The 23169-nt window shown below is 33.5% G+C and overlaps 1 protein-coding gene across 4 annotated transcripts; it reads left to right on the forward strand.

Moving 5' to 3' along the window:
- Positions 1 to 1947: 1947 nt before the first annotated feature.
- Positions 1948 to 9299, forward strand: LOC107851493 (protein DECREASED SIZE EXCLUSION LIMIT 1). 4 transcript variants are annotated; one of them, XM_016696546.2, is made up of 14 exons: positions 1948 to 1997; positions 2548 to 2659; positions 2744 to 2806; positions 3376 to 3447; positions 3613 to 3669; positions 5010 to 5179; positions 5555 to 5613; positions 5707 to 5797; positions 5968 to 6034; positions 7344 to 7426; positions 7523 to 7614; positions 8083 to 8189; positions 8635 to 8698; positions 8826 to 9299. In XM_016696546.2, the coding sequence occupies exons 2-14, from the start codon at positions 2556 to 2558 to the stop codon at positions 8922 to 8924; spliced, it is 1128 nt and encodes a 375-aa protein (XP_016552032.1). In that variant the 5' UTR covers positions 1948 to 1997; positions 2548 to 2555; the 3' UTR covers positions 8925 to 9299. The 4 variants fall into 4 exon arrangements, with proteins under 4 accessions (XP_016552032.1, XP_016552031.1, XP_016552030.1 ...); XM_016696545.2 differs by lacking the exon at positions 1948 to 1997 and adding an exon at positions 2112 to 2441; XM_016696544.2 differs by lacking the exon at positions 1948 to 1997 and adding an exon at positions 2112 to 2406.
- Positions 9300 to 23169: the final 13870 nt, after the last annotated feature.

Here is a 23169-nt window from a genome sequence, read left to right on the forward strand (position 1 = left end):
TGCTGTTGCTTAACGATGAGCTTGAGGCTGTCAAAAGATCATGAGAAAACAGTCAATCTCTACATTAACTATATATATATATAACCAAAGAATTTGTTTAATCAACTTAATTATAGGAAGAAAACAACTGCGGAAAATCATAGCAATTAATATTTGAAGAAGCAGAATTAGAATCCACGATGAATAAATACCGCGACAATAGGTTGCCAAATTTTTAATTGAAACTTAAAAATTGATTTTGAACAACAATGACATGTTAGTAGTATGCATAAGCAGAGAAAATCTAAGTGTTATTGTGTGAAAGAATGACCTAAAAAACTTGAAAACGCTAGACAGAATTAATGATTTTTTTTTTTGAAATTATAACTCCTTTTATAGAAGTTTTAGAATAGGCAAACAAAAGGATTCCCAAATCAAAATAAAAATTAATTTTGAATATGCATATGATTTGTATTAAAATACCTCCAACAATGAAAGAAAAAAAAAATACTCCACTAAACTTGAAAATTTTTTAAGACTCGTAGTGCACTTTTATACCAAAAGTGATAGTAATTGTGACCAAGACTAATTACGGTACTTTGACTTTGGAAAAAAATTGAAAAACGGGTGTTTTAATCTATGTAAGAAAAAAAGCTAAATTTGTGAATATTTTAGTGTGTGTATTAGTAGAAAGAAATTAAGTAGGAATCAAATAGAATTTAAAAAAATAAATGTTCTAATGAAGTAGGAAAAAAAAAAACTAAATTTGGAAAGAATTTAATTGTAGGAAAATTTTAATATATTTATTTTGTAGAATTTAATAGTAGGGAAAAGAATAAAAGACGGTTTTGTCTAAAATGGACTGTTTTAATGAAGGGCAAAAAGTTCAATTTACTTTTCTAAAGTCTCCACACTTTTAATATATTATAGATATAGATTAAAAGACACCTAGATGTTGAGTTAGCCTACACATGCCTATTGTTGATTGAGGATGTTAGAGTTTGTGACCTAAATTCTGTTGATCCGACTCTGAAAAGTTCGCGGTGCGATCAATGTTTGTGATTTTTTGTGGGGTCTGTGGTGGTAGCGTAGGGATCGGGCATTGGGAGTGCGGGAGATGAAGCCCCAGTTCGCTCCCTGCGGTATGGACTTGTATGTTTTTGGCCCTAGAATTTATTTGTACGCACTTATTATATAAGTGCGATTTAGTGGGTTGTTTTTCACGTGGTTAAAAATACGTCATTGAGACTACGTCTCCTACATTGTACTCCTCTCCATTATAGTGAAAATTCTTCCCTGCAAGGGTTCCCACGTAAATATGTGTATCTTCTTCTTGTTTTCTTTTGCTTTATGGTATTGCTTGTTCTGCCCGATCACAACAGAGGATAAATATATCTCAACTATCACTCCGTTTATATTAAAACGCACCTCTATGCTAAGATGGCCTAACCGTGCCTGTTGTTGATTGAGAACAAATATTGACCAACTCAGCCTCGAGGCGTGTTTTAATATAAATGTAGTAGTATTTTAGGTAGGCAAAAGAGAATGATGGATAACTGAGGTATGAAACTCGCGACGCGTGTGTTGTTGATCAAGAAGAAATATTTGGCCAACTCAGCATTGACGTGTGTTTTAATTTAAAAAGAATGGTAGTTTAGGTAGGTAAAGAGAATAATGGATAATTGAGTTATGAAACTCATAAAAAAAGTGATAGTTTAGGTATGTTTTCGACCATCAACTCTTACCAAATTTCAAGAATCAAGGCGTCAAGGTGAGCTGGCATAGACGCGTAAATATTTGACCAACTCAGCATCGAGTTGAGGTATGAACTCACAAAAAAGTGATAGTTTAAGTGCGTTTTGGACTATTGACTCTTAACGAAATTTCAAGAATCAAGGCGTTGAGGTGTAGGTGGTAGTAGCTTTTTATTTTCGTTTAGAGTCACAATATTTGAATGTAGAGGCATAAAGATAGGGATTTTCTCCTTTCATAAGTTCCAAATATTTTTACGGTAGAAGGTTAGTAGGTAGTTGAGTGTTATCTTGATTTTCGATTGGGTAAGGCTTGGTTGTAGTCTGGAGCATGGTGTCTGTCGTAGTATTAGCCGAATTCTTATAGTTACTTTTTTTTGTTATCTGTTATCATATGTAGTTTATTGCTTCCTCGGTTTCAATTTACGTGACACTGTTTAACCGGGCACGGAGAAATAAGGAAAGACTTTGTTATATTTACCAAATTGCGCTTATTGAAGTTACTTTATTACTTACTTTTAGTTGACTTTTCTTCGTTGTAAATGGGACCCAATAAGAGTAAAGCATTATTGTGCCATTAAAAAGTTGCCCAATAACTAAAGCTACAGTCTTTTTTGAGATGGACTTGGAAAAACAAGCGTGCCGCGTGAATTGGGATAGAGGGAGTATGTTCTAGGTGATCACACTATTTTGCTGATGTTATTGTTCCTTGTATGTATGCTCTGCAATATTTCGTATTAGTTGTCGTGTTTTCTTCACGGCCGGTTTTTCCTTTAAGCATTATGCCAAGCTGTTTGACAAAATGCTTCAATGGCAGAACAAGGCATGGGTGGAAGACCAGCGCCAGACCCGGTGTCAGTGTTACGAGGTCACCGCGCTTCTGTCGCTGACATTTGTTTTCATTCTTCTAGCAGTTTATTGTTTTCAGGGTATGAGCTTTTCGAGTTATTTACGGCCTTTTGCATTGATCAATAAGTCAAACTGATTAGTTAAATACTTCAGTTACATTTCAGGTCAACTGATGGAGAATTGCGGATTTGGAATACCGTACAGCATCGTACAGTTTCGTCTTCTTGGTATAGTTTATAATTCTTCTGTTCCATTTTATCCGACACACTTTCCTTTTCACGCAAAATCTATGGCTTATTAAAGACCACGATTTTTAAAAGTAATTGTTTTCTAAACTTTGTGCGTAGTCAAACCTTGCCACATAAATTGGATGGTATAACGTTTTCGCTGGCTCCCAAGTTTTATTATGTATTCTGTATTTCTTTTTTCCCTTTCTTGATTAATGTCGATTGAGACGTAGTCACATAGTAACTGTTTATTATGAACTGTATCCAACCTCAACTAGTTTGAGACTGTGTCCTAGTTGTTGTTGTATAGAGAACTTACTCTTAGTCTTAGGGGACCCCAATTAGTTCGGGATTGAGGCTTGGAACTTGTTTTTAACCAACTAGTTTGTGATTGAGGTGTACTTGTTGTACTCTGAATTTCTGATTGAAATCATAACCTATGTTGCTCGAACTCTCCTAAAATGCTGCCGCACCTGTGTCGGTTCCTTAAAAATTGCACTACCTTTGGATGATCTATCAGCTCCCATAGACGACAGTTGGGTTTTAATATTTGATACTGTTACCTGCAGGGTGCATAGTGCAGCACACGGGGTTATTTGTGTTGCTGCAAGTCCCATTCTTGGGGATAACAAAGTTATCAGGTGTGCTTGTCTCTGTCTTTCTAATAGTTGTTAATTTGGTTGCTAAAGATCTTTCAGTAATATTGTCAAAATGCCTTTAGTTTGAGTGGAGGATATTTTAGTCCCTCTCCTGTTCTAGATTGATGGGCTAATTTGATTGAACGTTTGATTTTTGTATTTCCACAGCCAGGGCAGAGATGGAACTGTCAAATGTTGGGATTTTGAAGGAGGAGGTTTGTCCAGGTATTCACGTTTACATATTTTAAAGTATACAAGAATGTTGATGTCTTCTCGGATTTCGTTACTATTGGATACCTTACATAGAGTAAGGTTTGAGCTGAGGGTCTATTGGAAACAACCTCTCTACCCCACAAAGGTAGGGTAAAGTCTGCGTACATCCTACCCTTCCCAGACCCCACTTGGGGAATAACACTGGGTATGTTGGTTGTACCTTGCATAGAGTCACATTAGTTTGCATCTTAATTCATTTATTGCTTGTACAGTGTGTGACGAGTTCCTGTGGAATGTTTACATGAAAGAGTTATTTGGTGTGAGCATGCAAGATATCGTATTTTGTTGCCCTGGTTTCTTGGTTCAGATTTAATCGCAGCCTCTTTAACATCATCAATTCTAAGAAACTCAACGTATTATGCCCCCCTTTTTGCTGTAAGATAAATCATTGTGCATTCCTTCTGGGTTTAGTGGAAAATTTTTGGAACCCCATACGTGGTATCGGATCCTGCAGTATCCTCACTATGATCGCATTGAAGTTCAAGACTATGCAGAGTTTGGTATATTAGTTGCATCAAGAAACTAAACCTTCCGAATATTGGACCTCATAGCTGTGATTATAGGAAAGTTGATTTAAAAACCGAAAATAAAGTCTTATGATCTAAATATTTTCATGATACAACAAGATGTCATGGGTGGACTGGAAGAAAGAAGAGTCAAGCCACTTTTGCTTTTTAGAGAGTTTCAGACTTGTTCCCTCCCTTGTGGCTGAGCATAAAGATCAATTAGCGAGTTCTGGGCCGATACAATAATAACCGTGTGAAAAGTCAATTAGCATGAAATGCAAGGACGAGTTTAGAAATTCCCAAACCTTGACAACTAGATCACAATGCTTTTTGGGAAAAGTCTAATTGAGGAGACAATTCTTCTTCCTTTTTGTCTCTGTCTCTCCAGTCCAATATATTGTGTTTGGGAAGTTAGACTTAAATGTGGCTAGTATAGCAGGTTTCAATGTTTCCTAGGCCTTCATATTGCACGACAGAACAAGTCATGCATCACATTTTGTGGTTTTAAAATCTTTTTCTGCGAAATCAATATCGATAAAAACAAAATATAACTCAATTCTTGACTACTATAAACTCAATTACAATTCTGTTATAAGGAACGAATTCTAGGTGTAATAGATCTTGTTTATATATTTGCGACATTATCCTTTCAATACCCGTTCCATTACTTTCTGTTACTAGTTGCTTTACTATTTGCTGTCATGTTAGTCTGACTTCTATTACCCTTTGGTGGTGATCGCTCGCTGTTTACCTTATGATTTAAATTACCATTTGTGCTTTCAACAGGACGCCATTACTTACAATAAAGACAAACTCTTATCACTTCTGCAAACTATCAATTGCAAAGTCACCAAGTGAGGCAGTGAAACATGATGATCGGGAGGTGAAAGAAATTGTTGATGACATGCAAAGGGAAGAACAAGGAGATCAACACACTAATTCCACCAGATCCAAAGGTTTTCTATCTCTTGCTTGCCTTTTCTTCACTTTGGAATTTATAATCTTTAATTAAGCTCTGTCTGTAACTTATGAAATTTTATTTGAGTATTGGTCAGCTAAGTGATGTATTCAAGGGCTATTTGAACTGGCTTCCATATTCTCTCACTATAGGTTCTATTTAAATCTAAAAGAAAAAAATCAGATCCAAGTCAAGTGTTTGGATTTTATGTTTGTTTTAAAGTTGTCCGCATCTACTTTGAATTGATTAAATCCTTTATATCACTATGGTTCTCAACTAAAGCATACACCTTTGTTACTGTTTTTTGGCTGGTTTCTGCATGGTTTAATAGTGTTTGAGTGATAAAATTGTTTTAACATAGAGAAATTTTCAGGTAAGGAGCTCAGTGAAGGACCAAAATATGTTGCTATAGCGGGGGAACAATCTTCTATGGTTGGTTGATGGTTATTTCTGATACTTGCCTTATCTTTTCTTTTGAGTTTCTCTTATGGAGTTTACCGAACACTAATCAATCCACGTGCAAAGGTTGAGATTTGGGATGTCAATACTGCAGAAAGAATCATGCAGCTGCCTCATAGCTCTGGTAGCCTCTCAAATCAGACACCGAACCAAAGAGGTCTGTTTTTCCTCATAGCTCTTGTAGCACATACTTTGTTATCTGCTTCGTAAAACTTCGGTATCTGCTTGGATTTCTCTATCTCTACCTCACGATAGTCACTGTCTTTTTTCCTTTTAATGTGATTTAAGATATCCATTTGCATTTGCTTATAAAGTAAGTACCTCCAGGAATGTGCTTGGCGGTTCAAGCATTTTTACCTTCTGAATCTCAGGGGCTCCTAAGCGTTATGGCCGGGTTTGACCTCATATCTCCATTAATAATCTAATTTACATTTTCTTATCTATGTGTCTTTACATTTGTATTCATATGTTTATGCTTCCTTGTATACTTGTATTCGCTTGTGTGTACATATAAGGAATAGATTTTTTCAACATTGTCAAAATTCAGTGAATGTTTACTTCCTGTAGATATGAAAAGATTTCTAAACTACAGTGGAGCATTTGAAATGCTTGTATGATCGTGAAACCTACAACCGTGCTTTTCTCTAATAATTCTGATCTGAGGAGCACATGTTGATCTAACTTTAACAATTTAACATGTCCTGCTATCTGAGGAATTCTCTTTCTACTTCTAGCTGACTGAATGGACCTCATTTTTCCGTGGTTTGTTTCTAAACCCCCACACAGCCTCTTTCCGCGCTCAGCCAAAAGCATTATTGCTGTCTGATTCAGTTTCCTAAGCCATTAATCTCACGTCCTCTTTTTCTAGCACTTACAACTGCACTGTAGAACATCAGGGAGAGAATGTACTTCATACTAGCTGTCCAATTGGATATCATGTGCATTGGAACCAAATAGCCCCTGACACAAATAAATAGCCAGAAAGCAAAGTGCTCTGTTGAATTTTATATTCTTTTTTGTTCCTTAGTTTTACTTTCAGTTGTTTCGAATTTCTTTCTCCCTTTTTCTTTGTGTGTGTATTCGGGTGTGGGTGGGGTGCTGCAACAGACATCACTCTTCTCAAGCGGCTGTCTGATATAAGAGATTCTTTGCAATCAGGTGAGATTGACTAAAAGTCATCTTGTCTTCTCCCTAGCACTTATCAATCACAAGGGAACCCTCTAGCTTCAATTTCACTTCCTCTTCAACTAGTATTTACCAATCACTAGGGAACTCACATTCCCAAAGCAGCCAACCAGGTTTTACCTACCAAGTCCGTTCCCTAACAGTAGTACCTTATCTTGGGTCGTCTGGAACCGTATTGGTATACCACCGAAGTTCAATGTTTCTTATATCAATTCAGTATATAAAATCACGTATAGAGAGTTGTCCCTGTTGTCAAAGAATTGTGAACTGGAATGACAAATAATACAAGGATCTTCCGCTCTTAATAGCAAGAAATTTAAATTTTCAGAGTGAGGTTACAGTACAATGCTTTAAAAGTGATGATTCGTCACATAAAAAAATGTGATCATACTACTCTTTTGCTTCCTGTCGGAGTAGGGACGTGATGTAACTGGTATAGTTTCTTTGATAGATTTTTTGTTAAAAAGATTATATGGTGCTCGTCTTACCAAACTAGATTCAAATACATATGCCTACAGGTACGAAGATGGATCTGTTGCTTGGTGGGACTTGCGTAATCCGGGAATCCCGTTGACTTCAGCCAAGTTTCATTCAGAACCAGGCACATTATTCTTCCATACACAGAACTCTTCATAATGCACCTTTTCTATTCCATTTTCATACAACAGGTAAAAGTCATCTTGTCTTCTTCCTACAGTATTAAGCTTATGCATAGATGGATCATGCAAAGGTGGTCTTTCTGGAGCTGCTGATGAGAAAATTTTGATGTTTGCATTGGACCATTCCACGGTAACTCCAACTTAATCTCTAATTGCAAGATATGCTACTGTTGGATGGTGCTGTTGATGTGCACATATTTTTCACATAAACTCCTCCTATAGCAAGAAGCTATTACTAAACGTCTTGATTGATGACTGATTTGAAGCTGAATGAAACTAATTTTGAAATGTTCATGCCTTAATGCGGTGAGGAAAATTTGGTTCTGATGTCCGAACCTCATTACCAACATTCATCGACAAGTTGGTCATATTTTATGATATTATGTTTAATCTGTGAGTATGTGTAGTTTCCCTATTGCAGCATACACTATCAAGTCAAGGACAAACATTGTCCATACTTGGTAAAGATATTTCTACAGATTGCAGCTATTACAATAGTTATTAGTTGTATACAACTTTCATATGTAATTTGTTTAGTTATTTATTTGCAGGTCTATTATCTGGTGAGTGTAACTTTTCTACCTTCTCTGTAAACCAGGGTTCTTGTTTGATCAGCAAAGAAATTGCTTTGGAGAGACCTGGCATAGCTGGAATCTCAATCCGTCCAGACGAGAAAATTGCTGCAACTGCTGGTTGGGATCAACGGTATGGATCTCAGAGACTTTCAAACTGTCCATCTGTTCATATTGTGTCTGGTTAGGCTGCTATCGCACACCCTTTTGTCAATGAAAGAAATTTTTTTATAAGCATGTGTATATGGCATTCTGTCCATGAAATAACATAATATGATCATCATTGTATTAAAAGTTATAACCTCTGCTAAGAAACTTGATCTAGTGTTTATTAAGGTCAGACAGTGTTAAATGTTAAATGGACTCTCCTGGAAGCATAACTGTTACCACTTTTGTTTTACTAGGTAGAAAAATCACATATTTGATTTGTACGATGAAAGTGTAGATGTTCTTAATGCAGTTCATCGATTCCTTTAAGATAGCTGCTCGTGAAATTCTAGTAATTGTTGCTTTATGTGTTGCTCATGTATTTTGGGATCACTCTAACGGTAGCTGATTCACTTATCTTGTATTCTCAGGGTTAGGATTTACAATTATCGCAAAGGAAAACCTCTGGCTATTTTGAAATATCATCACGCCACGGTATGCAATTCCCTTTTTCCCTTAAAAACAATTGTCAAACTGACTTCATTCGATTCTTTTTGTCTCTCTCACTCTCATGGATCCGCGTAAATTCTCTCTGACACTCCCGCACAATCTGTACTTGCAGTGCAACGCTGTTTCGTTCTCTGCTGACTGTAAGTTACTGGCCTCTGCATCCGAAGACACAACAGTAGCTCTGTGGGAACTTTATCCTCCTAGAACATGATGCTGTATAGTCGTTAATCCTCTATGGGCACGTGTAAGGTCTGCGTACATCCTACCCTTTTCAAATCCTGCTTGTGGAATCACACTGGGTATGTTGTTGGCACGTGTTTGCGCGAGAAGTAATCCCCAGTTGAGCATATGGAGTTGCTGGAAAATATTACTGATCATCAGGAAGAAAAGGGGACCTTGAGCTATCTAGAAAATCACCTTTCAAGTTTTTTTTTTTAGTTTCCCATCTGGTGTCCGGTGCCCGCATTGAAGCCCGACTAATCCGGATCGCACATTGCAGGGCCATTAAGGTGTTGTTTAGAAAGAAACATATAGTTTGTGAAAATATTTAAAAAATAATAATTCTATTTGTTACCCTTAGACATTTTGAAGTGGAGCCTTGGAGTAACTGGTAAAGTTGTTGCCATGTGACTAGGAGGTCACGGGTTCAAGCCTTGAAAACAGCCTCTGGTAGAAATGCAAGGTAAGGCTTCGTACGATACAACACCCTTGTGGTGAGGTCCTTCCTCGGACACCACACATAGCGGGTAACTTTAGTGCACCGGGCTGCCCTTTTTTACTCTTAGACATTTTGCTGCCATTTTTTGAGTTAATACCTCAAGATTCTTCTAAACCATCACTGGTTGTTTCGTTGGAAACAAGTTATTTCGGGATTGATTATTCCTTTCAAAATGGGATAAAAATAAGGGAAAAAGACACCACGTAGCTTTTTTAAAAGGAAAAATAACACAAACTAGCATACCTAAGACTATAATTACAATAAATAGCAACACTATTCCAAAATTACAACTTATAGCAAAAGTAACAATACTTTACCCTCTTTTTAGAGAGAAGCGTGTATTTCTCCATCAGTTTGCCTTTTCCCTTTTTTTCACGCAATATTCACTTCTCTCTCTCCAATTAACCGCATCTTCTATTTTTTTTTTCAATTTCTACTTTTATCTCTCAATCTTTTGATAAACAGTGTGCTCCATAGTATTTGCATCTTATCTTTTCACATAATTTATTTTTTTTTATTTTTTTTCGTATTGCTTTCTTTCTTTCTTTTTTTTTTTTTTGGGTGTTTTGTGATTTTTTTGGTGTTTTTCCAGCCAAGGAATGTCGCTCCCGGCGATGGATGGGTTGGTGGCTTCGATTGGACTCGCCGGTTTAACATATTTTTGATAAACACATAGATTATTGTGAGTTTAACTGGTTTCATCTGATTTCTTATCCATTAGACAGCCCCATAGGCTATGACATCCAGTTTTTAACATTTCTTGTTCTATTAACATGATTTCCTCATCTTTATTACCGTAACCATCAGCGAAAGTCGTTTTCAAGTGGTCTCTTGCTGGAAAATATTTTGCTTTTTTACTATTTTGAAGGGAGTACTGTTGTAACTTGTATCTACACTTCCTTAGAAATTCTCTAATCTGTGGTTCATTATAGGATTGCAAAATATCAGGAAGTAAATCCTGGTGTTTTCACAATAGTAACTTTCCCATTCCTCTTTGTTGTCATGTTCGGAGACTAGAGACATGGTATATGCTTGTTTCTTGCAAGGCATTTTTTGGTGAATTTTCAACGGAGGGAGGGTCTATCCGGTGAATTGCACCGTGACGGTGATCAGCAGCGACAGTAATGGCATTTTACCAACGAGTATTAGCCGAAATCAATCACAGGGGTTGAATTTTATTCGATGATTAGCTGATTTTGCAGATCTGGTCTTAGCCAGTTTTTATGTATTTTTCGATGATGTGATAGTGGTGGATCAGTATATTCCGACGAGATTTCTATAATATGTAATTTTTATTGTATAGATATGTATTTGTATTTTGTAATGATAAGATTTGTATTTATATATGTGTTTGATTTGGTACTGATAAGATTTATATTTGCTACAATGTAGATATGCATTTGTATTTGGTATTGTAAAATTTATATTTATTATAGTATAGATATGTATTTTTTGTTGTTGTAATCTTACATTTTATGGACAATATGTTCATATATGTATTTTTGTCTTTATGAATAATACATATGTTCATTCAAGTTTGCATATGTTTTATGTCTAATCCAAATACATTTTTCAGAAATATGTATGGATTCTTGTTATTTATATGCAGACATGTTTTACTAACGCATATGTATTTTACTAAATCGTTTTGACATTTAAATGTTATACATGGTACAGTTTAGATATATATTTAGATCTTTGATGTTTAAACTTTTCAAATAGAATATTTTGGTGCTTTGTTTATGTAAATGTTAGCAATATGTCTTTATTAACTTCTGTTGTATCCAGTTTTTGCATATGTATTTATGTCTAATGCATATGTATTTTCCATTTATGCTTATATATGCATATATTTTTTTTACAGATTTGCATATATATTTTTGAGCAATACTTAGTTATTGTATTGTTATGCACTAGTCCATATAAATTTATGAGTCATATGTATTTATTAATAATACATATGTTCATTCCAGTGTACATATGTATTTTTACTAACACATAGATAATTTACAAGTCTGTAGATATTTTTTTTCTGATATGCATATGTATATATAATTGTCTGAATATGTATTTTTCTGCAATGCATATGTCTATATAATTGTCCAGTTAAATACACACAGATCTTACCATATATATATGCATTTATGACTAATGCATATGTATTTTTCAGTTATGAAAAATACATATGTTCATCCCAATTATGACTAAATACACATTTATGAATAATTTATATGTTCATTTCAGTTTGCATATGTATTTATGTCTAATGCAAATACATTTTTTCAGAAATACGTATGGATCCTTGTTATTATATGCAGACGTGTTTTACTAACACATTTATTTTACTAGTATGAATATATATTTTTCATGATATGCATATGTATATATATATATGTCTTATAAAATATATTCAAAATAAATTAAGTTAATCAAGCTCGGTAAAATAAATGCAACATTAAAACTATAATAAATTCGATAATAAGTTTAATAACAAGTTCAAAATTTAGAAAAACATAATTCTCAATGAAAAAATTCAACAATTATTTTTTGACTAAATACATCAACAAACTTTTCATTTGTTGCACTTCCTATATGAACGTCTATTATGACCTTTAAGTCCACATGAACTACAACAATTTTTATTTTTCTTTCTGAACATATCTCTTTCGGATTTTTCATGATCCTTCTTTGGAGGTCTTCCAGAGGGCCGTTTGTGTTTTGGGGGCAAAACTACCTCCTCCAATATTTTCTGTGATTTTACCCAGTCATCTTTATGTGGTAGAGGATAAATTAGAAGATCATACGTTCTCAAGACAGTTTCTTTCACCGCATTCTTCTTTTAGAATCTCAAAGAACCAAGTCCAAGAGTACATGGTTTATAGACACAAAATACTGTATATGACCTGCATAGAAAAAAATACATATAAGAGTACATGGTTTATAGACACACTGTATATGTATATTATAAATACATATTGCTGAAAACATACATAACTGCTAGTGAACGCATAACCATACTGCATATTTATATTATAAATACATACTGCTGGAAACATATGTAGCTTCAGTGAACACATAAACATGTTGCATATGTATATTATAAATACATGCAGCTGGGAACATTTGTAACTGTCACTGAACACATGAACATACTAGATATGTATATTTTAAATACATACAGTTGAAAACATATGTAATTGTCAGTGAACATATAAACAAAGTGCATATGTATATTATAAATACATACATCTGGAAATAAATATAAGTTCAAATAGTAGTTATCCTCGACTAAAATTCAAAATTAACGTATAATAATTATATCTCAATTTTCACATGACATAAACAATGATAACTTTGAACTTGAAAAAAAATCACTCAGAATATTTTTTTCGAAAATTGATAAAATTCAAAATACGATCTTAATTTTTGAACTCCATGACTGTTACACAATTTTTAGAATTTTTTGCAATTATATTTTTTGAAAATAACAAATCAAATATAGTTTGTTTATCGTTTCCAGAAATTTTCGCAATTGAATAAATATAATCTTAAAGTTTGTTTATCCATACTTGTAATTGTCGCGTTGTTTATTCAATTGTTCTTTGTAAAATACAGATGTTCATCAACGATATTTCAATCACTCAATTTTTTTTTTTGAATATTCTTTTAAAATTTAAAATTTAACATATAAGAATTGTAACTTATGTCGCTATAAATACATAACGACAAATAAAATTGTGAATTTGATAAAAAAAAAATATCGCTGACAAAATTTTAAACCAGAAAATTCAAAATACGCTACAAAAGATTGAACTTTATGAATGGTGAGCACATTTGTTATTACATTTCTACAAATTTTCGCAATTACAAAAAAAAAAAGACGCAATCTCAATATTTGTTTATCCATACTTGTAAATGACGTGAATTTTTTTTTCAATTATATTTCGTCAATTTCAAAAACGTTGCCCAATGATATTGGAATCACCCAATTATTATTTTTTTTGAATTTTATTTTGAGTTGCTGTTTATGGAAAAGTTTTTTTGAATTAAGGTGATTTGTTTTAATGGTTAAGGTAAAATTAAAAGAGTCATAAAAGTTGGCTACAAATAAGGAACAGTTTCATTCCTTATTTAACTCTAACTCCTTATTTAACTCTAACTGGTTAGAGTTAAATAAGGAACGGATACCCTATTTGTATGTGTATTTTTATAGCAACCTTTTACTGAAATACAAAATACATATTGCTATTTTTCGTAATTTTAAAAGTATTGCTACAAAAGTTATAATTAAGACTCTACAGTTGTTATTTCTGAAATTTTTCCTTTTTAAAAAGTAATGGACAATAATGGCCCACGTTTCCCATTTTGGACATAGTAACACTTTGGCTGTTTTTAATACCATTTATTAGCCCTTTGTTTTAAGATGCCACACGTGCCCTCTATTTTAATAAACTACACGCTAAAGAATAAAAAAAATCACACGCTCCCTTTGCAGTTGCTCTTTTTTCGAAAAAAAAAAAGAAAAAACTTGTATCTACAGTTCATGCTAGCAGTTGTCTTTTTTTCCCAAAAAAGGGTAATAACTGGTACCTACAGTCCCCTTACCTTTTTCGACTGTTCTTTGCGATTAGTTTTTCTGAAGTTTGTTGCACTGAAAATGAAGAAAAAAGTTAATACTGATATGAAATTAGCTGGCAAAGGTATAAGATATGATCCTAATTTCGTTGCTCCAGATGACGATTTTGAAGATTTAACAAATCCTGAAGTTCTATTGAAGGATTTGAAGAATGTTCATGCTAGTCCTAGTTGAATTACTAGGTCTCGAGGTAAAGTAGTAGTTGATTCATCAATGGCAAAATTAAAAAAAAATAACTAAAAAAAAGCACATACAGATCTGAGTGATGATTCAGATCTTGTTGTCATTCGGAAAAAACCCAAAAAACCAGTGATTCAAACAATGATGAAGATGATGGTAAGTCATCTAAAGGAAAGGAGAAGATAATTGTGACTGGTAAAAGAGATGCTCTTGTTCCTCCGAAAAAAATGAAAAAAAGGAATCGATTAAATGACGGAGAAGATGATGCTCAATCATCCAAAAAGAAAAGTAAAAAAGATCCTTGGAAGAAAAAAAATACCCAAATTAACTGATTTTGAGGTACATTGTTTGTGCTTTTGTATGTATTAATTATGTCTGATAGATGTTCACTTGTTGTGTAGAATTTCTGTGTGTTTGAAATATGTGTGTTATTGATGTATATAATATGTGTCAGTGCTGTATATGAAATATATTGGGTAGTGATTTTTGTGAAATTTAGTGTACATTGACCGTATAACTATTTGTATATCAGAATTGTACAAGAACTGTGTATAGTTTGAATATTTATATTGTGACTGTGTAAAATTAACAAGACTGTTGTAATATGAGTAAAATTAGTGTACATCAAATGCATAACTATTTGAGAATCAGGATTGTATAGGAACTGTGTATAGTTTGAATATTTATACTGTATGTATGACTAAAATTAGTGTGCATTGACTGTATAGCTATTTGTACATCAGGATTGTATAAGAACTGTGTATAGTTTGAATATTATACTATATGCGTACAATTAGTGTACATTGGCAGTACAACTATTTGTGTATCATGATTGTATAAGAACTGTGTATAATTTTAATATTTATATTATAACTGTGTAAAATTAGCAACACGGTTGTAATGATTACTGTATTAGTAAAATTAGTGTACATTTACTGTATAACTATATGTGTATCAGGATTGTATAAGAACTATGTATAGTTTGAATATTTATATTATGACTGTGCAAAATTAACAAAACTATTGTAATATGAGTAAAATTAGTGTACATTGAATGCATAGCTATTTGAGAATCAGGATTGTATAGGAACTGTGCATAGTTTGAATATTTATACTGTATGTATGACTAAAATTAGTGTGCATTGACTGTATAGCTATTTGTGCACCAGGATTGTATAAGAACTGTGTATAGTTTGAATATTTATACTATATGCGTACAATTAGTGTACATTGACAGTACAACTATTTATGTATCATGATTGTACAATAACTGTGTAAAATTAGCAACACGGTTGTAATGATTACAAATTAGTGTACATTTACTGTATAACTATATGTGTATCAGAGTTGTATAAGAACTGTGTATAGTTTGAATATTTATACTGTATGTGTATACTTAGAGTATATTGACGGTACAACTATATGTGTATCTTTTTGAAATATTTATGTAGCTTTTTAAAATATTTATATCTAAAAGCACACTTATGTATTGTAGGTTTGGGATTTGTTTCTTGGTCCATCTAATCATTAAAAGTGTCAGCTCAATGTGCACACAAACTGTGCTATTGTGGCTGCATTGAAATCTAAGTTGGACAAGAAGCAACTTGATTTGTTTAAGAATAGTTGCTTTGGATATTTCTTATCTTTACCAAATGTTTTTCCTCAAAATCAACTTATACATGGAATGTTGCTTAGTGAACTTGTTTGTGAGAGAGATGATGAAATATGGATTAAAGTGAATAACACTAGGTTACGTTTTGGCTTACAAGCGTTTGCTATAATTAGTGGCTTAAAATGTACCAGAAATTACAATAATGAGTTTGCTGTTAGTGAAGAAAGTAAGTTGATGGAGTTGTATTTTTCAGGAAAGTCCAAGATCACAAAGCTTGATTTAGAAGAGTGTTTTATGGAAAAAAAACTGGCGATGTGATGAAGATGCTTTACAAATTTCTGTTTTGTTCTTCATTTATTCCTTTATTTTTTCTATCACGTATAGTTATGTTATAACTAAGAATGATTTCTTATTGGTTGAATCTAGGAACTATGGGAAAATTGTGTTTTCGTCTGATGTTGGAGTCAATGAAGTCTAAGGTTTAGCAGCGAAAAACTATGTATCGTTGTGCTGGTTTTCCTCTTGTATTTCAGTGTTGGTTTTATGAGTGTTGTCCATATGCCGATGGCCATCTTGATGACCGAGTGGGAGATGGTGTGCCACGTATACTGAATTAGTTTGTAAAGTATAGACCAACATACAAGGAGATCAAGTCTGCATTTTTTGATATTTGGTAAGAGCAGGTATATCGTTGTTTTAAATTGTAATTTATATATGCTTTGTTAAATTGTAATGTGCTTCTTAAATGTCGAGTGTTGTTTTTTTTGTGCAGGTTATGTTGCGTAACATTACGCTGACAGTTCTTGAAAACACAATCCTTCAATTACCTGATTTCAAACATGTGGATGCGGTTGTGCATTCTGTTGATTTGCCTAGCACCAGTAAACAAGAATGTAGTCAGTCGAGCTCAGATCATGAATTGGCACTTTTGCAAAGTGATGTTAAAATGGTATGTCGAAGGTTTTTATTAATATTTTATGTTTTTGTTAATTGATGTGTTGACTTTTTCCTTTTATGTTTAGTTAACGGAAAAGGTTTCCTCGATGGAGAAGTTTATGAAATCCTCATTTGAATTGATTTTTCGAGCTCTAGATATAAAGAATGAGCCTAAGGTATTCTTTTCCTGAATTTCTCCTGTTTTTTTTAACAAATCTTATATACACTATTGTACGTATTTTATAAAAATTTTTTAAAGGTTGATACATCAATTGGTGATAACTATGGTGACAAATCAAATGAAAAAGACGACGAGACACCTAATGTTGGATGTACAGGTGATGATCAAGTTAATGATCCACCTAATGTGGGACGAAAAAATGATGTTGTACTGGGAGTGGATGTAACACCCCGTATTCAAGTACATGTATTGGCGTATTCAAGTACGTGTATTGGTCTTATTTATATGAAATTAATTTTTTATTTTATTTATACCAGAATTTGCCCGTCAATGGTTCCATACGAAGGTTATTGAATAAGCTTTCCAACGATATAAAGATTTCCAAAAACGGATAAGTTTCGGATATAATCGAGCACGTTCGAAACTATAAAACGGTGGCCGGGATATGATGAATAGTAAATGTGCAGGAAAATTTCCTGCACACAAACTACTGAGGCCTGCCAGTTTTTTTGGGTCAACTTTGAATGCTCATAACTCCCTTAATATAATGAACTGGGAGAGATACGACCTATCAAAAGAAATATCTTTGAGTCTTCTTTCCAATGCAATTGGTTTCATCCAAATCCAACGTATGAGTAAGGAGTTATACTCGTTTTACTTTAGCCTCTCAAAACAGATTTTTAGGGTCAACTTCAAACGATCATAACTCCTTGTACAGGACGAACTGGGTGGCCTACTTTATATGAAATGAAATCCCTTTGAATTATCTTTCCAACGATACCAATTTCACCCAAATCCGATATCGGAGCAAAGAGTTATGGTCGATCTACTTTAGCTTGTTAAAACAGTCCACCATGGACAGATTCGGATTTACTTAAAATTTTAAGGGCAATATGGTCATTTTCCATCACCTCATGAACGAAAATTGGTCATTATATACATATACTTAGCCTCATATCCATTATTTATCATCCATTATTGAAGACTAAGAAACTCTAGCCAAATTTCAACTCCAATTATCTTGTGATTCAACCGTAGAAAATCCAAATTGATTTCGTAGTTGTGTTCACCGTCTCGAGGGCTTCGAGAAGCACCCCTTATTTGTGCCAACAGGACTTCGAAATCAAAAGGGCCATTTTATGGTAAGGATGTAAATTATGTTGGTGATATTTATATGGATATGTATATATATGCATGTGAGCATAAGAAGTGTGTTATTTGATTGTTGTTGAAAGATGATTGGAAATGATGTTGGATTATTCTTGTGCATGGTTGGATTATGTTGAATTGTGAAGGGATTTGGTGTGATGATGTGATATTGAAATGATGATTATATATATATATACACACATAAACCTATTGTTCAAGTTGGTTTTTGGAATGCTTTGCAAATATTGGTTGTATGGAATTATGGAAGAGAATTGTGGTGTTGGGTTGCTAATACTAGATGCCAAACATTTCATTGTAGATAAGTGATTTGTAAAGGCGGGAAGTTGTGTTGAATTGGTATCCGAATCTACGATGAGGTATGTAAAGCATACTCTAACAATGTTCTTTGGCATGAAAACACCAATGTTCCATCAAGTAAGATTTCGAGGTTGTCCAAAAACATGTATTGTTCTACGTTACCAACGAAGCTGTTTCCATTCTATAAAGTGTCAAAATGTTTCATTGATATACCAAAAGGCTCCTATTTCATTGCTGTGATATTGATGATTCTGAAACACATTGTTGATGTACCAATGAGTCTTTATTACATCGTTATTGTATAGAAGGTCTATTACTTGGTTCCTATTGATGTATCATTGTTTCAAAGTATCAAAAATGTGGTGGCGACCGAAATAACAATCTCAAAGATTAATTGAACTAAGTGATGGAAGTTCTCTCTTATCGGGTGGTATCCCAGGGGCATAAGCCTAGCATGGGTCAATCCCAGTTGATATGTACTGGAGGCAGCCTAATGGTCACAGTACAGTACAGTAATGATTACAAAGACGATAAGAACGAAGGTAAAGTGATTGAATAAATACAATGTACAGGTTGTCACAAGTTCTAGTAAGTGTGGTCCACTCCTATTATGACTTATTCACTTGTTTCTGATTTCTATTGAGCTCCTATATCATATGTGATTATCTACAGCTTTACATACTCAGTACATACTTCGTACTGACGTCCCCCATGGGGACCTGTATTTCATGCTGCAGGCACAGGTACCTCAGCTCATTCACAGCATAGATAGGAGCCAGGTCATACAGCTATTGTTGGTGAGCTCCAGTTTGCTTCGGAGCTTTCCGAGTCGGTTCCTTATGTTTTGTTATTGTACAGGAGTCATGTCTGGGCGGAGGGTTTGTCCCGACCCTAGTTATGTCATGTATATCCTAGAGGCTTTGTAGACATAAGAAAGGGTAAAGTCATGGAAGTTTATATAGTGATGTTATTTGTATATGTGGTGGCCCCGACGGCCAAGTAATATATATATATATATATATATATATATATATATATATTTGTGCGTGTTGTGCTGATACAGGTAATTAGACCCTTCTATATGCAACGAAGTGCTGTCCAAATTTTTTGTGACATATAAGTGAAAGTACAGGTATTTGAACGGGTTCTCTCGGGCCTTCTCGGCTTTGGGTGCCAGTCCGTCCCGATGGGATTTTGGGGCGTGACAGTGGATCATATAAGTGACAATTTGATGGATGATGTAGGGAAAACAACAAATTGTGTAAGTGGTGACGTAATTGGGCATTTGGTGGATGCCGTTGGAGAGAAAGTTAATTTTGTAGGTGATTGTGTAGGTGGTCATGTCGATGTTGATTCTGCGGATGAAACTTTAAAGTATGGTGCTTGGAAGAATTTTTCAGATTTTGATTTTTTGAAGTTCACACAAAGCTCAGATGAAAATAAGGATATAGGGGAGGGTAGAAATAGTCAGGTTGATAGTGATTGGTCTAATTTTACTGATTCTGAAGTGTCTAAATTTACTCAACCTCTTCATGATCAAAAGACACAAAAAGAAGGTGATGTAGCAGTGGTTAGTCAGAATGAGCTTGACTGGTCAGAAATTCCAGATGCTGAAATTTCTAAGTTCACTCAACCCGATAAGAGTGTTGCGACAACTGATGCGACTGATTTAGTATGTGATAATATTAGAAAAGTTGATGCAGCTACAAGTGATAATGTTAAAGGTATTGAGGAAAACATGGTATCTGCGCCTACTATGTTGGATGAAATATCTGCTATTCCTCGCCGATTACGTAAGCTAGCGGCAGTATGTGAATCTCCATATTTGTCAAAATTTGATTCTGGTTGTGGCAAAGTTGAAGGTCAATCATCTAAGTGTGTAGAGAATGCTCAGTCAAGAAAACATGTCTTGTCTATAAAGCATCCTTTTGTGAAGAGTATTACGGAGCAAATTGATGATATGAAAGTGACGTTAAAGTTTAACAAGTTTGTTGCGAGATCGTTGCGCGTTAAACAGATGTAAGTTTCTGTTTGTAATTTCTTTTGTTTAACTTTATTTTATCATATATTATAATTTTTGTAACATTTTTTTCCAGGCCTGTTTATTCCAATTCTGTCAATGATCTCCGAAAATATTTTGACTATGGAGTTGATATAGTTAAAATGATAGAGTGGTTCTTCACATTGGCATATCCAGGAGTACCGTTAACCGATTCAGTAAGTAATAAATTTGTTAGTTAAGTAGGTTATATATCTTTTATTTCTGTACTTGATAGTGATAATCTAATTGGAATACTGAAATTTTGTATATGATGAATGTTATATAAGTTCTATGCTTTATTTACGTAATACTTTATGTGCAGTTTATATGCAGCACTTAATATGCAATGTATATACAGGTTCTATGCAGTGTTTACACAGTATGTACACAATCTAAATACAATAGTTGCTATTCAGTATATATATACAGGTCCTACACAGTAGATACACAGTTTGTATGCAGTAGTTGATATGATGCATGTTATATAAGTAGCTTGCATTTATATGATTTAAATTATTGTTCTGTATTCATTTTTAGCATTTTAACGTGGTTTTGCTGTTCGTATTTTCAACATATTGATGTTATCTTTTACTATTTGCAAAAGAAATCAAAATACGGTCCTGTTTGTGATTCAGTTAAATTTACAACCACCGATTGTTGGTTTAACTGCTTGATTCAGACTTTGTATAAGCGTTTTGTGGAGAACAATAGAGATGTAACACTTATCACTCAAGAACATCAAATCATTCAGTCATGCTTGGATTTTTTATGAGATGCAACGTCTCGTGGAATAACATTGACAATGTTCTTTTCCCAATTAATCTTGCTGAAGAGTTTCACTGGATTTTGGCGAGGCTGTCTTTTAAAGATCAATACATATATGTGTATAATTCAATGCATGGTGCAAGACATGCTGTTCGTGTTCAGAAATCAATTGCAGCGTATTTAGAATTAATTTCACACTTTCTTTCTTGTATTGGATTTTGGGAAAGTAGGAGCGATGGACTTCCAGTGGCTAATTCTTTTGATATTCGTATTGTTGATGGACTGTCAACGCAAGGTAACACGTAATATATTGAATGCACATTCAATTGCTCATTTTTACATACTTTTTTTGTCAATTGTACTGATAATGTATTATGTTTACAGGGACTGTAGTGTGTTTGTTGCTGCCTTTGCTGAGTATTTGTTTGATGGCCTTGAAATTTCTAATCATCTAGATGATATTGATGCTATTCGTACTCGGTATGGTGTGTTGCTGTGGGATTATGGAAAGAAGAAATAAAGTCAATGTGCAGTTAATGAAGATGAATCTACTGGTCAATTGTTGAAGAAAAAAAATGGTGTGCAGCAAATTTAGTTAGAAATGTCTTTGAAGCTTTGATGTTAGATATGTTTTAGTGTTGAAATGCTTAGGGTTGTTTTTGTTTTGTGTTGATAGACTTGGAGATTCTTAATATGAAATGTTATGCCGAATACTATATGATTTGGTAATTGATACAATTCTGTACAATTGATGCTGAAATGTTAGTTTATGTTGATCAAAGTTGATATTCAGTATATATGCAACATTTATTCAGTTCCTACATAGTTTAATATTCAATATATATGCAGGTGCTATACAAAAATTACACAATTCATATGCAATATATATACATGTCCTGTATAGTTGTTACACAGTATGTACATAGGTTATATGCAGTATATATGCAGTATTTATGCAAACTTATACCAACAAAATATAAAAGTTACCCATTGTTGACACAGGTCATATAAAGTAGTGATATAGTTTAATATATAATATATATGCAGGTGTTATACAGAAATTACACAGTTCATATGTAGTACTTTATATGTACTATATATACAGGTCCTATATAGTAGTTACATAGTCTGTACACAGGTCATATGCAGTATTTATGCAAATTTAAAATCAATATTACAATAAAATATAAAGTAGTTATATAGTCTAATATATAATATATATGCAAGTGCTATACAGAAATTACACAGTTCATATGCAGTACTTTATATGCAATATATATACAAGTCCTATATAGTAGTTACACAGTCTGTACACATGTCATATGCAGTTCATATACAGGTCCAATACAATAGTTACAATATTATATGAAGTATTTATGCAAATTTATACCAATATTCAGTATATATGCAACATTTATTCAGTCCCTATACAGTTGTTACAAAGTTTAAATACGCTATTTCTACAATTTTATAGATTTATCCCAACCAGATATAGAGCTTATATATTGTTGTAATAAAGTATTTATATAGTTTATAAAAGTAGTTATATTCAAAATATAGAGGTGCTATGTATTTGCTAATTAATTCAAAAGACAAATACTAGTACTTATATATATTCAAACTGTATATAGGTATTATACATGATTGATATAGATGATAAGCAGTTTTATTAAGCATTATAGCAGAAAAATTACACCCCCCCAGCTCAGATGAGTGGATTAGTGCACCTCACCAGAATGTGGCTAAATGAAACTCCATCATAATGCACAGATTTCTATAAGAGTAGAATGCATTTGAAGTAAAATAATATTGTTGCTATTACATTGCTATGAAAAGAATAGTCTTTTTTCAAGAAAAAAATAAGAAAGATAAAAGTGTTCTTGCAGCTAGGGGTGTACAGACCAAATCGTCAAGTCAAAC

The sequence above is a fragment of the Capsicum annuum genome, chromosome 12 (genome assembly GCF_002878395.1).
Source record: "Capsicum annuum cultivar UCD-10X-F1 chromosome 12, UCD10Xv1.1, whole genome shotgun sequence".
In the NCBI taxonomy this organism is placed as follows: domain Eukaryota; kingdom Viridiplantae; phylum Streptophyta; class Magnoliopsida; order Solanales; family Solanaceae; genus Capsicum; species Capsicum annuum.

What these genes read in the sequence shown, in the direction of transcription:
- LOC107851493 (XM_016696543.2), top strand. Translation starts at nt 2,541, where the DNA reads ATGGCAGAACAAGGCATGGGTGGAAGACCAGCGCCAGACCCGGTGTCA. An exon ending in AGCAGTTTATTGTTTTCAGG is followed by an intron (nt 2,660 to 2,743) that starts GTATGAGCTTTT and finishes GTTACATTTCAG; the next exon opens with GTCAACTGATGGAGAATTGC. An exon ending in TCAGACACCGAACCAAAGAG is followed by an intron (nt 5,798 to 5,967) that starts GTCTGTTTTTCC and finishes AAGTACCTCCAG; the next exon opens with GAATGTGCTTGGCGGTTCAA.